The 16,688-nt window shown below is 55.1% G+C and overlaps 1 protein-coding gene across 1 annotated transcript; it reads left to right on the top strand.

Moving 5' to 3' along the window:
* Positions 1–4,843: 4,843 nt before the first annotated feature.
* Positions 4,844–7,807, top strand: GALR2 (galanin receptor 2). Its single transcript, XM_069799620.1, has 2 exons — positions 4,844–5,199; positions 6,598–7,807. Exons 1-2 carry the CDS (start codon positions 4,859–4,861, stop codon positions 7,376–7,378), a joined length of 1,122 nt encoding a protein of 373 aa, XP_069655721.1. The 5' UTR covers positions 4,844–4,858; the 3' UTR covers positions 7,379–7,807.
* The last annotated feature ends 8,881 nt before the right edge of the window (positions 7,808–16,688 follow it).

Raw genomic sequence — 16,688 nt, 5'->3', positions numbered from 1 at the left:
GGGGGTGGGGGGGCGCCCCACTCGGGACTGGGGGCTCACGCAGGATTTGGATACATCCTTCCCCGGCTGGATCGGGCCCTCCTGCCCTTGCCCCCCTCATCCACCCCGCGGCTGACACCCCCCCAACCCCCCCAGGATTGGGACCCCCAGCCCCGTCCCCCTCCTCTGCCCCAGGGTTGATCCCCCGGCCCCAAGGTCACCCCCCGGCCCCAGGATCAGCCTCCCCCCAGCCCTGTCCCCCTCACCCACCCGAGGCTGACCCCCCCCAGCCCTCCCATACTCCTGCTCAACCCCTGGCTGAAGGGCTGGCCCTGCCTCGCTCAGCACCAGCCAGGCAGCTGAAACTCAGTGAAACCGTGTCTTTCCTACTAAAATAAGTGTGATCTGGGGGTGTAGGTTTGGAGACCCTAATGCAAAGCTGCTCTGCAGGGCTGGCTCTGAGGTTTTCACCTGCCTGAGCTGGCTGAACAGACCGGAGGACGCTCGAGCAAATGGCGGCATCTTCGTTAACCAAAGCATCCCAGGAAAGGACTGAGGATGAGTCCGTGGCTGAAGGCTCAGCCGCAGCCCTGGGAGGCCAGGAGTCCTCGCAAACCCAGACGGTGCTTGAGCTGAGATGGCTGACGCCAGGCTGCTGAGCGGCAGAGGCAGACATACTCACGCTGGCCCTCAAACACCCCCCAGGTGCCAGTTTCTGGGAGCAGGGACTCGTCGGGCACTGCGGGACTGGTCCCCACAGGGCGATGCTGTACCTGGCCGGTGCAGCGGCAGTCCTGGGGGAGCCTCTCCTTCCCTTTGTACCTTCCCAGGACACCTTTGAGCGTGCTGGTCTGGGCAGCCCTTTAGGAGAGCAGGTTTGAACTCTCCCAGGCCAAGCACTAGCCAAAATCTCCCACCTCTAGCCACAGGGGCAGCAGGGAGCACCTTTACCCCAGTCTGATTGTATACCTGGTAAAAAAAGAGACCCTCTGCTGTTATTTAAAAGCCCAGAACACACCCAAATCCAGGAGCACTTTCCTGCAGCTATTTAAGGGTATAAACCTGAGGGAAGCAGCGGACACCAGGTCCTCTTGTGCGAGGGGTTTAAATATTTGACTCAAGCTTGGAGGTGCCTCTTTAGGGACAAACACCAAACTGTTTTCTGAATACCTACTGTCCTAAACACTTATGCAAACATAGCCATTATAACACTGAGCGTTACAAGCTGCTCCTGATATAGTAAAAGTTGAAAGATCAAGAAAATGAGAATGAGCAAGAGGGAGCCATGAGCAATCACAAAGCTTAATTAAATGTTTGATGAATTTATGATCTTGCTGAGAAGGCACAAGCAGAGGCCTTGCCTGATAGATAGGGCCAGAAAAGATAAGAACTCCTGCCTTTGTTCCCGTCCTTGTAGATGATTTAGCTTAAACTAGCCATATAGTTTTACATCACTAATGAAAACTTAGATAATAAGTGCACTAACAAGCATTTTTAGGGACTAACGAGCATTCTTTAGGATAAGATGTACCAAAACATGTAAAGGCCCATACTGTGCAGAATCACCTGAGGAGGGTCAAGTAGCAGACAAGTGAGGAAGACTATGGAAGACCACCAGAGGACTCCTGAAGACCACCAGAGACCTTCAATGCGCCTGCGTAAAGGACATTTGCATATGCTAATAGTTTCCCAGAAAACTAATGAATATGTATAACATTTATTGGAAATCTAGTGAATATGTATGTAGAACATGTACTTAACCTGCACAATTAGGCCTGACAGTGTGCACGATAGGTGGAGTGACCCCCCGTGCACCCAGCGCTGCAATAAAGAACGCCTGCTTTCTAAAACTCCAAAATCAAGTGTTAGAGAGTTTCTTCAACTGGCTTTTTCGGTATCGCTCCAATAGCTGTTCCCACTGGTCTCTCCCCCCCAGACCTGTCTCTGCCAGCCCAGGGCTCTGCCTGCCTTTGGGGCCAGCAAGGCTGGCTGCAATTTGCTGCTGCCATGCAACACCAAGCAGCAATTTTTGCTCCTCTCCCCTTCTGAGGGCTCAGCTATGATCTCTTTTCTCTGATTTCAAAGCTCTCCCTCCCTCTCGTGGACATGAAAGCTCAAAGAGGAAAAAGAAAACCCAACTCCTCAAGCTGCAGCTTTCCATTGTAAATCTTTTAAGCCATTTCTGTCTGATTTGGATTTCCACTGCATCTCCCAGAGATCCATTCCCTATCTAAACCAAACTGCATTTCAGGATGATGCTTGAACCAAGCAGACATGTCAACTGAAGCATGTTTTACAAACAACAGCTCCTCTCTCATGGCCGTGGTAGTTCAGACGGACTTGGGTTAGGTTGGCACTGCAGCACCCGCAGTCAGATGCCCCAACGCAAACATGTGCACGTCGCACACCAAGGGACCCACTCCAACAGCAGAACAGCCATCAGGTTTATCACAGGCACATTTCTGCCATGCTGCCTTCCTCATATGCTGGCACGAAGCTTTGCTGCTCCTCTGGAGTCTGTAAGTGGGAGGATAAAACTGTCAACTGTTGGCTTGGTGCGTGGATTCCTGCTGCAGAGCTGGCTCTGCTCTTCCCCCAGGGCAGAGGGAGAGGAGGACAACACAAACCTGCGGCGCTGCATCGAGCAGAGCCTTGGTTGAGAGCCTTGCAGTGAGGTGGTGGGTCTAAGCCGCCTTTGGCATTGCAGGGAGAGCTGTAGAGAATAAACCCACTGAAGGTTACCAGCTCCAGAGACTCACACCATGCACAGACCATCCCTGTGCCACCAGCCCCTGCAGCCTGGGAGGGTTGGTAGCCTTACAACGTGCCTTTTCCTTTTGCTTTCAGCCACCCTTGGAGACCAGATCCCCAGCCTGCTGCACCCCTGCCCAAATAACCCATCTATGTCCCAGGCCAGGAATTTATTTTGCAGTTTCTGGATGGGGTATCCTCCTACTGATCTTTGCCTACAATGCCGTGGGTGGCGAGTTGCACTGGTGTTTGGGAAGAAACTGGGTGTTTTAATGGTCCCACTCTGCAGCATGAGGGTAGACCTGGCCTCTCTGTGACCTGACGGGAGCTCAGGGGAGACCAAAGACATCGCTAGAGTCAATAAACCCAAATGCCAGTACCTTGCTGTGGCTGTTTGAGGGCACAGGGAGCTGGGGCAGTTCCCGCAGGGTGAAAGCTCCCTGGGGCTGGGCTTTCCCCACGAGCTGGGCCTGCAACCTCCAGGGCCATGGCTGGGGATGTGGCGCAGCCCTCGCCGAGGGCAGAAGTGACTCCCTGAGGGCGTGTGGCCAGTCTGGGACCAGGAGAGGAAGGCAGAGCTGCGCTGCTGTGTCTCAGCACCTGCTGTGCCCTGTGGGATACCTGGCATTCTGCGGCACTGCTCCTAATTGCCTGCTTTCCCCTGCGAGATAACGTCAGGAACAGAGCGTCCTCACACCACCACAAAGTGGTGTATTTGCTTCCCTGTGCATTCGCTTCCCCATGTACCTCGTCTGTGTAGCTGAACAGAAGCCGGTTTGGTGGAGCTGCTCGTGGGCTGCTGAGGGTGAAGGGGGTTCTCTGTCCCGTGGCAGCAATGTCACAGGGCTGTGACTGTCCCCAGACCTCCCAGCACTGCCAGCAGGCTTAGATCTGAGCGTCCATTAAGACAACTGAGAAGCTGTGGAGTGGGGTAGGTATAGGAATAATTGATTTGTTAAATATTTCTCTCTCCACAGGAATAAAGCGAGACAGCCTAGGGGCCACATAAAGTGTCCTTGGAGAGCTGATTGCACCGGCCAGTCCTGAGACTTCCATCTGTGAAGGCTCTGAAGGAATAAAACAGGCAATTTTGCAGGCAGGAAAAGAAGGCAGATGTGAAAAAGATTTGTTCTCGCTGCAGTGATTTACCGTGATCCCTCACCCCTGGGGAGAGAAATACAGATCCTCCCGCAAACCTGATCTCACCTCTGGGGTGTTTAGGTGCAAGGATTTAGCTGCGTACTGGACAATTTAGACACATTCGCAGCCTGAGAGGACCCCATTCCTAAAAAAATACACGCTGCAGCCCCTGGGGTTAGACAAGCCCTCTCCCAGTGACCGCTACCGGCGGGGAGCAATAAGGGAGACCACCCAGACACCCCACTTTGGGTATCCAGCTCGGCTACCCCAGCCCCATCCCGGGGGCGGTCGCACCACCAAAGGACATTTTACCCCGCCGGATTTACACCCCCGCCCCCCTCCCGGAGCAAACCGGGGGCCGGGCCGGGCTCCCCTCCCCGGGGCCGGGCGGGAGCCGCCGCCGCCCCGGAGCCCCCCCCTCTCCGCCCCCTCCACCCTGCTCCGCCGGCGGGAGGGAGAGCGCCGAGCCGCGCCGCGCCGCGCCGCACCGCCGGAGCCGGAGCCGGAGCCGCAGCGAGCGGCCGCGGGCTCCCAGCCGACCCGGAGGAGGTGAAGGGCGCCCGGCTGTCGTGCATCCTCCACCCCCCCAACCCCGCTCTCCCACCGTGTAACCCCGGCCGGCTCTCCGTGCGCCCCGGCGGGTCCCCCTGCACACTCTCCGTTGCACCCCTTTTCCCGTGCATCTCAGGTACGCTCCCTGCTGCACTCTCCGTGCACCCCCTTTTCCTTTGTATCCCCGCTGCGCTCCCCGCTGACCTCTCCGTGCACCCCTTTTCCCGTGCAATCCCTGGTATACCCCCCATTGCTCTCTCCGTGCACCCCTTTTCCCGTGCAATCCCTGGTATACCCCCCATTGCTCTCTCCGTGCACCCCCTTTCCCGTGCATCCCCACCGCGCTCTCCGTGCACCCCCTGCCTGCCACCCCAGTGCGTTCTCCACACACGCTCCCCCCGTCCATCCCCGCTGCACGCTCCGTGCACTCCCGGCCATGAACAGCTCAGCGGTGGGCTCCGAGGCGGGCTGGCAGCCTGAATCGGTCATCATCCCACTGGTGTACCTCATCATCTTCCTCATGGGCACGGTGGGCAACTGCCTGGTCCTGGCCGTGCTGCTACGGAACGGGCAGGTGAAGAACACCACCAACCTCTTCATCCTCAATCTGGGGGTGGCCGACCTCTGCTTCATCCTCTTCTGCGTCCCCTTCCAAGCCACCATCTACACCCTGGAGGGCTGGGTGTTCGGGCCCTTCATGTGCAAGGCCGTCCACTTCTTCATCTACCTCACCATGTATGCCAGCAGCTTCACCCTGACCACCGTCTCCCTCGACAGGTAGGAAAGGGGAGGGGGGGCTGAGGTTCCCCCTTCTCTGGATTCCCCCCCCCCCAGGAAGGAGAGGGGACAGAATCCCCTGGAGCGAAGTCCTGATGGCTGCAACCTCCCAGGACTCCTGGGGGAATTCAGGAGCATTTCGCAGTTCCCCTGTGCAAGGAAACGCAACCACCAAGGATAGGGTCCAGTAGAGAGAGTTGGATTGGGACCCCTGTCCCCAGTGCCCAGCTGGAGGAAGCTTTCAGACCCTGAAGCTGTAGGACTGGTCTGCAGGCTCTGGCAGCTGAAGGGGGGATAGAAAACCAGAGAGACAAAAAGCTCCGTCCCTGCACTCCCCTGGCTCTTCCTGGGATACGTGGAGAGAGCCCCTACCCTCCCAAGAGCCCACGGCAAAGCAGGCAAACCTCAAGGAGGAGAAAGACACTGGGATGTTTGAGCTGGGACACTGCTTTTCCCACCCTCCCCTTTTATTACCAAAAAGCCCCTTTCTGTCCCAGTGCTGTCCCTTGTCCTAGTCACTGTCCCAGCCTGGCCCAGGGTGGGTTTTAGCTGGGAAGCTACGTAAAAGGCAGCCTGTTGCTCCTGCCTGCGCTTTACCCCATGCTAGCTCAGCCCCTGCCTCTGCAAGGGCTGGTGAGTTACTAACCCACAGCAAGCGAGAGGCAGGGAGCTCCTAGTGCTGCTCTGCTCAGTATCCAAAACCTGAGATGGGATGTGGAAAGTCCCTGTGAAAGTCACCTGGGAAAGAGCTGTGGCAGCCCCAGAGCAGGGCTGGATGTGTCTTGCCATCCCAGCATGGCACTGTGCTGGCTGCTGGGACAGGTTCCCCCCCCCGCCCCAGCCCCCCGGGAGGTAAAACACAGCCAGGGTCTGCCTCTCCTTCTGCATCCCACAGAACTGGGAGGAACAAAGGTGTCAAGCAAGAGGGAGCTTGCACAAGCCCCCAGATTTCGTCGTGATTAAGGAACGCTAATTACAGAACTGAAAATGGGTGACACGCTGTCACATGTGCCAGCATGAGCAACACGGTGTCTGGGGATCCTGGGGACTTGCTCCTGCCTTCATATCCTCACTGCTGCTGTCACTTGTGCCAGACAGACTGATGATCAAGTGAGGAGCTGCTGGATTAGGGAGAGGGACAGAAGGGGACCATCCCCATCTTCCCCACAAGCACTGCTGGGAGCAGAGAGGGTGTCAGGACAGGGTCAGGGGAGAGGATCTTCCTCACCCCACTATGATGCACAGGGATCCTGAGAAGCACCAGGGAGTCAGGTGTGCAACTAATTGCCCTGGAAAGCTCAGATCCATCACTTTTGCCCTTTCTCCAGTCTGCTCTTGGAGCAGCTCTCTGTGCCCTCCCCAGGACTGCAGTCATGTCCCTTTCCCTTTCTTGTGCAGGTATTTGGCCATACGATACCCCCTGCACTCGAGGGAGCTGAGGACACCCAGGAATGCCCTCATGGCCATTTGCTTCATCTGGGGCCTTTCCTTCATCTTTTCAAGCCCTTACCTCAGTTACTACCAGGAATTCCAGTTGGCCAACCTGACTGTCTGCCACCCCATATGGGAGATCTCCCAGCGCAAGGTCATGGACATCTGCACCTTCATCTTCAGCTACATCATCCCAGTGCTGATCCTGAGCCTCACTTATGTGCGGACTATTCACTACCTGTGGAGGTCCGTGGACCCTCTCCAAGACATGTCAGAGTCCAAAGTGGCCAAGCGGAAGGTCACCAGGATGATCATCATTGTAGCCGTCCTATTCTGCCTCTGTTGGCTGCCCCATCACCTGCTCATCCTCTGCGTCTGGTTTGGGTACTTCCCCCTCAATCATGCTACATACGTGCTCCGCATCCTCTCGCATCTCATCTCCTATGCCAACTCCTGCGTGAACCCCATCGTCTATGCTCTGGTCTCCAAACACTTCCGCAAGGGCTTCAAGAAGATCTTCAGCTGCCTCTTGCACAAGAGGGCAGCCAACAAGGTGCATGTGGCCCAGGTGACAAACACTGTCAGCACGCTGGAGGCAGAGCTCAGTGAGGTGACCCACATCAGCGAAGTCCTGCCGAGGTGCTTTTCCGTCCGCTGCAAGGTCCCAGCCCAGCCCTGGGAGGAGGCAGAGCTGGTGGGACACCAGCAGAAGGCAGATGGCTCCTTCATCACCTTCAAAGTCACCTAGCAGAGCTTCTTCCTATCCCACAGCTTTGCGGTCTCCTGCAGCATCGCAGGCCTGGGGATGGGATACATTTTGGGTTGAAATGCGTCAAATCGTACCCATTTTCATTCAAATGCACCCAGATATCATAACTGTTAAAGCGATGCTGCTGACTACAGACTCAGCCAAGCAACTGACCGTGGATCCAACAGCAGGATTTGCTTCCACCAAGCACTTGCTGAGAGCAGAGAGACCAAACCCCCAAATGAACTCTCATGTGTAATCACCTGTTCCTCTGTCAGGGACGAACTTACACCCTGTTGCATCTACACCTGGAGCCTATGGAAAGCTCTGGTCCCTCCAACCAATGCAGTGTCTGGCTGGAGTTAGCAGGGTGCACTTTTAGGGACATTTGGGAAGTCTTGGTTTGTTTGTGTCCCAGTTCAGGAGCTGTGTCCCAGGGCAGCACTGTCCACAGCCACGTGGGCACAAACCCAGCTCAGGTAGGAAAATCTGGGAGAGAAGCATGGAAATCAGGAGACAAACCTTCCTCGTGCAGCTGGTGCTGGCTGGGCTTTCACGTCTCCCTGGGGCTCGTGGCTTGGAGGAGGTTTCCCCAAGATGGAGCACGGCTGGAAGCAGCAGCCGTAGCTCAAATGAGCATTGTACTCCAAGTATGGGACAGCTGAGGGCACGGGCCACTGCCCTGTGCTGCCTACCATGGCTCATCCCCACCATTTTGCTGCGTGCAAGGCTCTGCAGAGCATCTGGAGGTCACCAAGGACCAGCAGGGAGGGAGGCTGTTTGCAGGGGGAGCACAGCCATGGCCCCACAGGAGAGGTTGCGCTGCCGGGGGAGCAGAGGAGGACATCAGTGGGTCAGCGCTGGGGGAGGATTTTAATGCTTTCAGACAGCTTGGGCATGGCTCAGCATCTCAGCCCAGGGGAGGTGGTTGTGAAGAAGCGCAAAGCAGGGCATGGGCACTGCTTTCCTGCAGCTGCGGTGTGGGGCTGGACAGCCGGGGCTGCGCAAGTGCTGGGGGACCCCAGCCAGCTGGGGAAGCCTCAATAAAACCCTCTACCCTGCATCCCGTGTCCAGCTCCCTTGAGACACCCCACAGTCTGCACTGGAGGAGAGGCAGGTGCTGGAGGGGCAGTGGGACCCACTGGCCCAAGGGAAGTCACAGGCAGTGGGGGCAGAGGAGGGAGTGGGTTACATCCAAGCACATCCATTGGAGGGGGGGGCACCGTGGTGCGAGGAACGGCACTGCACTCCCCTTAATGCAGCTGTACCCTCGCACAAGAGGCTGACATGGCTCCTGCACCCCCGCTCAACGCTGCAAAGGCTCCACGAGCAGCTGAGCCCTGTGACTGCCAGCAGCTGAGGGCTTTATTTAAAGACCCACCGTTTTCGGTACCAGAAGAGCATCACTGGAATAGGATCAATTAACTCTTTTGAAAACCCTGTGGCAGAGCATAGCCAGAGGAGGCGGTGAAAGTGCACAGGAGCTGGGACAAGCTATCCTGAGCATCCCTGCAATTCCCAGGTCTTTACCCCAACAGCATCAAGCACCCGTGAAGATCAGGTCTCTATAAATTGTCATTAAAGGGGGTCTAAGTCTGTCTGCACAGATTTCCCTCCTTGTGAATCCCCATGGCAGAGCTCCCCAGGACTGGCACGCATTGTAGGAGACTATTTCTAGCTGGGACCCTGGCTCTCTCTGGGGGTCTGCTCCAGGGTCCGGGTCCTGATTCAGCCTTCCTCCACACTGTGCTGCCCTCCACCCATCCCCAGCTTGGCCTTTCTTCCTGGGAAGCTTTTGGCTGTAAAACATTTGTTTTCCTCTGCTGAGTGTTATTATAACCAGATCTTCCTGCCCCACACAGAGGGCCATAAATTGGCCACTGCCTCATATCAATAAGCATTATATTTAGTCTAGCCCTGCTCACGGCATAAGTTACAGAGAGCAAGCATATAAACAGCTCCATTACGTACATCTGCATTTATCTCACCTACTGAACCCTTCCCAGCCAGGAAAAACATTGAATCAGCCATGCCAACATAGCTAAAAGCCTTATCTTCCTCCCACCCTCATCCACCTCTGCTCGGAGAGCTGCAGGATCTGGCTCCAATGGATCCCCCCCACAGTGAGGGGTTCAACCCCCTCTCCTGGAGACAGTTATTACCTCGCCTTGGGGATGGAAATGTTGTCCCGCCATCTCTGCACTGCCCAAGGACAGTGGTCCCTGTGCTGGCATGGCTGGGGGTGCAGCGTCCCCTGTCCCTTTGTGCTATCACGGAAGGGACACTGACCCCCACCCACTTCCCTCCTTCTCGCCCGCCCCAGACCCAATTTCCCATCACACTCAGCTGCACCCACATATCTCAACCCGAGATGCTGCAGGACATCACAGTGCCAGTGCTGGGGCTGCACCACAGGAAGCCCCATGGGGTTGGTTCCTGCTTTAAAGCCCAGGTTGTTCCCTTTCATGCAGGGCTGAGTTCCCAGAAAGGACAGGAGTTGCTCCTGAGTTCATCTTTTTATAGCATTCACAAGAAAATAAAAATAAGCGGCTCACAGATGTACCAGCCAGCCAGCAAGCCTCAATCCATGCCCCATGCCCTCATGAGAGGCTCGAAATCCACAAAGAAAGAGCAAGCCTTTGCTTTGAGCCCTGTGGGGGGGGTGGATGGGGGGAGGAATCAGGCTGGTATCCAGCTATCTCATCTCACCATAGGGTGAGAGCTGGGGTGCTGGGGGGAAGAACCCAAGAGGAGGAGCAACCCCCCAGGGCTATATTGGGGCTCCTGCTGCTCTTGCTACTGGTGCTCACTGTGACCCAGCACACAGCACCCGGCCCCGGGGGACCCATGGGGAGCAGGGCCAGGTGGAGGGGGACCAGCTGTGCCCCAAACTCTTCCCCAGCCCCAGGCAGGCTCCTGGTGCCACCCCCAAGCTGGCCGTGGGAAAAGCTGGGGCCACAGCAGGCTAGTGACCTCTCAAAGCCCCAGTGCCAAGCTGTGCCCAGGCTGGGAGATGACTCTGAGGCAGCAAGACTGGGTCTCTGGGGACTCACTTCTTGCAGCTATGTTGGATCCTTCGGCAGCAGCGTGGCCACCACAAAACAGCCGAAGAAGAGGGAGACAACTCTGATGGGTGGCTCTGACCCCGGGTGACAGCACTTAGGCTGAATCCTGCAGTCCCACCCTGGCAAAAACAGGCTCACAACCAGCAGGAGAAAAGTACTAAATTACTGTGGATTTGTAAACTCAGTTTGTTTCCTGAATATTTTGGCATTGCGTGGGAAAGAAGGCTCAAAATAGCGTTAGCAACTTAGAACCGTGACTATCAGCCAGAGGAGAAAAGGGTCACCTCTTCAAAACAGCTCATCAAAACCATACACATTGCAGCAACATTGCCACTTGATGCTCCCCCTTGCCACAGGTGGTTTCTTGGTTTGCAGCTTTAGGTCTTTTTGAGGAGCCCCAACATTACTGTAACACCAGCACAGCAAGCACCCTGGGACACAGGCACTCTCGTCCTATTGCAAGGCTCACATCCAGCCCTGGCAGAAATGGGTTTAGAAACAAATAATAATCAATGGGAAAAGGGCTGGGTTTTGCAAATCCCAGGGGTCAGGGTGCAGGCTGTGGGGCACTGGGCCAGCTTTGTGAACAAGCGGCTGACTGCTGCAGGTACAACACGGCTGGAGCATCCCACGGCCCATCTGTCACCCGTGTCAGATAGCAGCAGCCTGGACATTGGGAGAAGGTGCAAAGGACAAATAACTGTGTGCAAGAACAAACTAGCACCTATGCAACAGCCTGCTCTAAATTACACAGAAGCCACCTCCTGCACTGCCCCAGGGGACACTTAGTCCTGGGCATCCCCCTAAACACACCAGCTGTGCAGCCACCGCTGTAACCGATGGTCTGCCGGCATCTTCCCAAGCAAGGGCAAGGCAAGCGGGCACAATGAAAAGGATGTAACACGATAATGAAGTAAAGCCTTTGCCAAAGCTTGGCAAAGCTGATCCCTCAAAGGAGAGGCTTGGGAACTGTCTTTAGCTGGAGAGACACAAAAGCAGTGCTGTGATGCTGCAGTCAAACACACAGAATCAGTAGGAGTGTGTAAGTGGACATGCAAAAAAACTTAGCAAATGAAAGACAAGCAATTTTTTTTAAGCATCACAAGAAATAATTTTGTGTGAACGAGTGGTTTGCAGAGACTTCCAGCACATCCACTGATTACTTTTAACGCAACCCCCCCCGAAAACTAACTTCACTGTCTCGTTGCTGCCTGGTTCCCTCTCGCTGGCGAGTGCCAGACAGGCAGTAGCGGAGTTGGGAACTGTGCTCCGGAGACACAACAGGTCCTTGGGGACTGAACAAGTCCTTGGGGACTGAGACCCCAAGAGGGTCTGTAAGGCAGAGCTGGGGAGGACGTCACTGCCCTCCACCCACAGACAGACGTTTCCTCGTGTGCCGCACATGCTGGGGCTCAGCAGGGTCCAGGCACTGAATGGGGATGGCTTAAGAGAACAGTAGAAAACCAGCATGCAAAGGAAGGAGTTCAGAAGCACAGCTCCGGTCTGCGCAAAGCTGCCCCCAGCCTTTCCAGCAGCCTCCCAAGCCCGTGGCTGAGCCCTGCCCTAACCAATTAACTGCTATAGAGCTGCCCAGCCACCCCCAGGACCACTTTGAAGACACATCCCAGGACACCCCTAACTCAGCTCCCAGCCCAAAGCATCGCTGAGTCCCCTCTTCCTGGACTGTGGACACCACCGACACTGGCTCGTTTCTGGTCACTGTTCAGCAACAAGATCACAGAGGGGGATGGCAGGCTCGGGACAGGCTCTGCGCAGCACTAGCCTGGGGGGCTGCACCTCACTCCTGCCTCCAGCACCCCTGAATCCCTTCTGACTCGCCCCACAGCTCACATGGCTGCTCTCACCCTCACGCAGGAGCAGCAAGGTGCTTTGCAATGATTAGACAGCAAAGTCCAGGCTTTCACAGGTCTCCGCGGTTTGACACATCCAACCTGCCCTCCTTGTTTTATGGATCCTCATCCATCCATTTGTATGTACTTATCTGTAGGCAGTGAGAGTGAAGCCTGGGCCAGCTGCTGGACCGTTACGCCACTTACAGGATACTGCAGAAATAGAAAAAAGCACCCTCCAGCTTATTTGCCATCGCCTCTGCTTGTCTGAGGATGAAACCATTGCCCTCCCATCCGGCCCATGCCTTGATGAGCCCTTCAAGGGCAAGCACAAGGTTTTGCTGCCAACACAAAACCACAGTGGGAAGCAACTTTGCACCCCAAATAACAGAGCATATCAGGCCCAGATGAAAAAGACAAGAGCATCATAACCTGCTGCCACTCAGCACCCTCCCAGCTGAGTGGGGATAGGCCCTGGTCTGTCCCCTTGGCAGGTTTTATCTTAAATGAACACCACTGCAAGTCCCCATGTTCCAGTTAGAGTTTAATAAAAGCAGATTCAACTGGAAGCGGAAAATAAATAGGCTAAACTCAGCTCCCATGAAGCCCAATGATGAGCAAGGAAACAAGGGGCACTTGGCTGAAACCTCAGGTTAGCACAAGCTTTCCAGCACACAGATTTATCACCGGGGTTGAAGAAATTGTTTTGGTTTGTGGTTTTGTTTTGTTTTCAAACACTTACTCTGCCAAATTTGCTCCCCAGTATGATGAGGCAGCCAAGGGGGGTGGGGACTGAGGCTTCTGAGCCTCCCACCCTTGTCCCTGCTGCACACAGCTCCCAGCTGCAAACTGCACCAGTAGCAGCCCTGGGTGGCTGCAGGGACGCCAGAGCCGGTCCCCATCCCAGCAGGGTTTGACAAACCCCTTTTGCTGCCCCAAAATAACAATTGGTGCCAAGGAAGCCACGAGAGTAGGTTGCACACCCAGACCCTGGCACATCCCCCCAGGCTGACCCACGGCAGCAAAAAAAACCAACAGAGAACCGGGGCTCCAGCTCCAAAACCCTGGGAATCAGAGTCACGTCCCCCAGCCTGTCCCCATCTGTGTGAGGGGATTCACCGACAGCCAGAGCAAAATGGGAGGAGAGTGGAGAGCATTAAACCCCGCAGGAGCCTTGGAGGAAGCAAAGGGGAGGCAGAGGGGGTTCAGCCCCGGTGCCGTGGGCAGCCCCAAGTCAGGCCCTTGGCCCCTTCCCTCAGTCTGAGCATTGCTCAGCTCCACGCTCAACTCTTAGCGGGGGCCGTGAAGTGCTCAGCTATAAGAATGTCTGGGACAGTGCTGGCTGCCATAAGCGCTCTTAATTAACGTGTTGCAAAGACATTCCTTACCATAAAAAGGCAAAGAGCACGCGTAGACATTCCCCCAAGGAAGGGGTAGCTCTGGCCGAAGCGTGCTGCTGCTCCCAAAGCAGGTCTGGCTGCCGCAGTGGCTGCTTGGCGAGACCGAGAGCCCATCCACCTCCCCACGGTCATTCCCTGCGCAGGGGAGAGGCAGGTGGTGTGGGAATGGTTAGAGCCAGGGTGAGTGGGAGGCTGGATTTAGGAAACAGGGACCAGGTGGCTTTGCTTTCCCTTTAGTTCAGGGAAAATGAGGGTCTTGGACTCCCACCTAAGAGCCATGCACCTGGGAGCAGCAGAAGTTACCTCTTCCCCTGTGTACTCACCACCTCCAGCTCCTCCTTGCTGTGGCACAGCTGCCACCAAGCTAGGCTCTCAGCCTCCAGCAGCCTCTTAGCCCCCTTCCTTCCTCCAGCTGTGGCCAGGGCATCCCTGGGGTAGAAAACAATGCAGCCAACTTGTGGTGCTGGTAACAGAGAGACCAGGAGGGAGTGGGACATTTTGCATCCCATCTCTGACTGCATCTCCCCACCTGTGAGCTGAGCTGGACCAGCTCCTCACCAGCCCAAGACTGGTACAGCTTTCCTGTGGGAATGGGCTGACAGCAAAGGCCAGAAACCCCTCTTTCAGTGTAGGCCATGCAGATGCACTCCCAGAGCCTCTGGAGAATGGGATGTGGCCCCATCCCAGACTCTAAAGGATGTCATGTATTTTCTTTGGGCTCTGGTTAGCTACAAGAGCATCAGCACAGGGAGGATACCAGCACACTGAAGCTCAGATGCTCCAGAAATGCTGCAGGCAAAGTTCCCCCCTTCCCTCCCCTGGCTTTGCCTGCAACCATTCCAGGTGAATCTCCTGTCCTGGAATTAGCTGCAATAAAACACATTTTACAGAGCTAGCCTGCGCACATCAACAAATTCCATCCGCTCTCCTGGAGAAAGAAATTCAGATCAGACCACTGTGGCAGCAGAAACAGATCCAGAAAAATGGAATCCAGCTCCTTCTGGTGAATGTCAGCATAAGTATCCAGCAGGCTTGACACTGTACATAATGCAAGCCAGCAGCACTTTGCTTATGCTTAAAAACACTCTGTCCGGTGCCTGCCAGCCTTCAGAGGCTCTTGGAGTTGGCAGAAGAAAAAACAGCTAGCACCGAAGTCTTGTGTTTCATCAAGCACTTGAGATCTGAAAGCAGGAGGGAGGGTCCCTGCAGGGAGGGGTCTTGGGTCAGCACAGTAAGCCTGCATGGCCAGACACATGAAAAACAGCCAGGCAGGTGGGATCAAGATTTGAACCTGCACAGTGGTCCAGCTCTTGGCTGGACAAGCCTGTCAAATCTGCTGTTTTTCAGGCATTTGCCACACCACTGAGAACAGGCAGTGTTTCAGACCATGCTCAGGTCCAGGCTGAAGAGAAAGAGGTAGTCAGGGGTTCAGAAAGGCCAGGAGCTACCTGAAAAACAGCTGTCTGTGGAGGCAGCAGTCCAGGCAAGTGGTTGGGTCTGCCACAGTAGAACCTGCATTCTCATCTAGGCTCTAACATCCAACCCCTCTGCCCTCAGCCACTTGGCCTCTCTTACCCACTGGCATGGTAACTGCCTTGGGCGGACATTTCCCAGGATGAGCAACTCTGACTTCCCCAAGGAAACAGCCCGCCTTGTAGCTGTGACACCACACAGAGAAGTATCCCCTGCTAGGAAAGGGCAGGGTTGGTGGACGCACAACAGCAGAAGGGTTAAAACACACCTCTTCACCTTTCTGCCATCTGTTCTCACTCCCCATTTCATGCTGAGGTCTGCCTTGCCCCTCTCCACCTTCCTGTGCTCTGTTTGCAGTGCCCCGGACCGGACAGTGACACAAGGGCTCTTCTGCTGCTGGGCTAATTAGACACCAGTATACATTCACTCCTGTAAACACAGGCTCAGGTGAATAATAGATTTGCTCCAAATTGCAAAGTAGCAGCTATTGTGAGTGCTCCTAGCTCTATGGAAACCCTGTATTTCAAGTGTTACCATGGGCAAATAATGGAGAAGATCCCACAATAGAGCAAGCAGCAGGAGTGAGTGAGGTGGGAGCAGCAGGCGCCTCCCAGAGACCATAGAAACAACATATGTGCTCCAAAGCTCTGAAAGGCCTTGGTGCAAAGATGGCGAGTCCGGCTCCTGTATCAAAGCCTGCCAGTATCACTCCAAGGCACATGGGAGAGTAGCACTTTTTCTCATGTGATGCCCATGGGTTAAACGCAGGGAAGAGACTTGGCTACTTACAGGGAAGAGATGCATCAGATTTAACAAGACAGGAGACAAAGAAAAACACAGATGGGAAGAAGGTGCTCTGCAGAAATCAGCATGGGAACACTTCTACACATGGCCTGCCTCAGATCAATGAGGAGCAGCTACCAGTCAGGACACGTTAGAGCTCCCTCTGGTTCTCACTGCTCTGTCATGACTCCTCCCTGCCATCACTCTGTTTACCATTGCCTCACGCAGGAGGGAGAACCTCTACTGCGACAGCTCATGAAACTTTGGGGTAAAACATCCCCTGTATGTAACTAGACTGCATGACTGCCAGGCACCACCATTGCCAGGCACTACCATACCACAGAATCAGCATCTCACCCCATCACTGAAGTAAAAAACAGTTAAGAGTAACAATGTGAAAGTGCTTTAGGATCCTACAGAACTGAGATTCCCAAAACCCATCAGGGAAGCAGGCAGCACCATTTGGAGCTTAAAGCCTCCTGCCCTAAACAGAAGGACAGTACCCACAAGATGTTTGGTGAGGTTTGGGGTTTTTTTGGTTGGGATTTTTTGGGGGGTGGGTTTTATTTTTGTTGTTGTTGTTGTTTGGTTTTTTACACACTCATCATGTCTGCTGTGCAAAGCATGAACATTTATACCCACGCCTGAAGATGCGCAAACATAAGATCCCACACAGCAGCGCAGTGGGCATCTAGAGCCTTTGCTCAGGATCCACAGAAGGCAAAAGACAGCCAGGAGG

The sequence above is a fragment of the Haliaeetus albicilla genome, chromosome 12 (assembly GCF_947461875.1).
Source record: "Haliaeetus albicilla chromosome 12, bHalAlb1.1, whole genome shotgun sequence".
In the NCBI taxonomy this organism is placed as follows: domain Eukaryota; kingdom Metazoa; phylum Chordata; class Aves; order Accipitriformes; family Accipitridae; genus Haliaeetus; species Haliaeetus albicilla.
Note: the sequence above shows the minus strand (reverse complement) of the source record. Positions and strands in the feature narration are given on the sequence as shown.

Bases quoted from the DNA above. Each gene is read 5' to 3' on its own strand.
- GALR2 (XM_069799620.1), top strand. From the start codon at position 4,859: ATGAACAGCTCAGCGGTGGGCTCCGAGGCGGGCTGGCAGCCTGAATCG. The intron at 5,200-6,597 runs GTAGGAAAGGGG...TTTCTTGTGCAG, and splicing joins ACCACCGTCTCCCTCGACAG to GTATTTGGCCATACGATACC.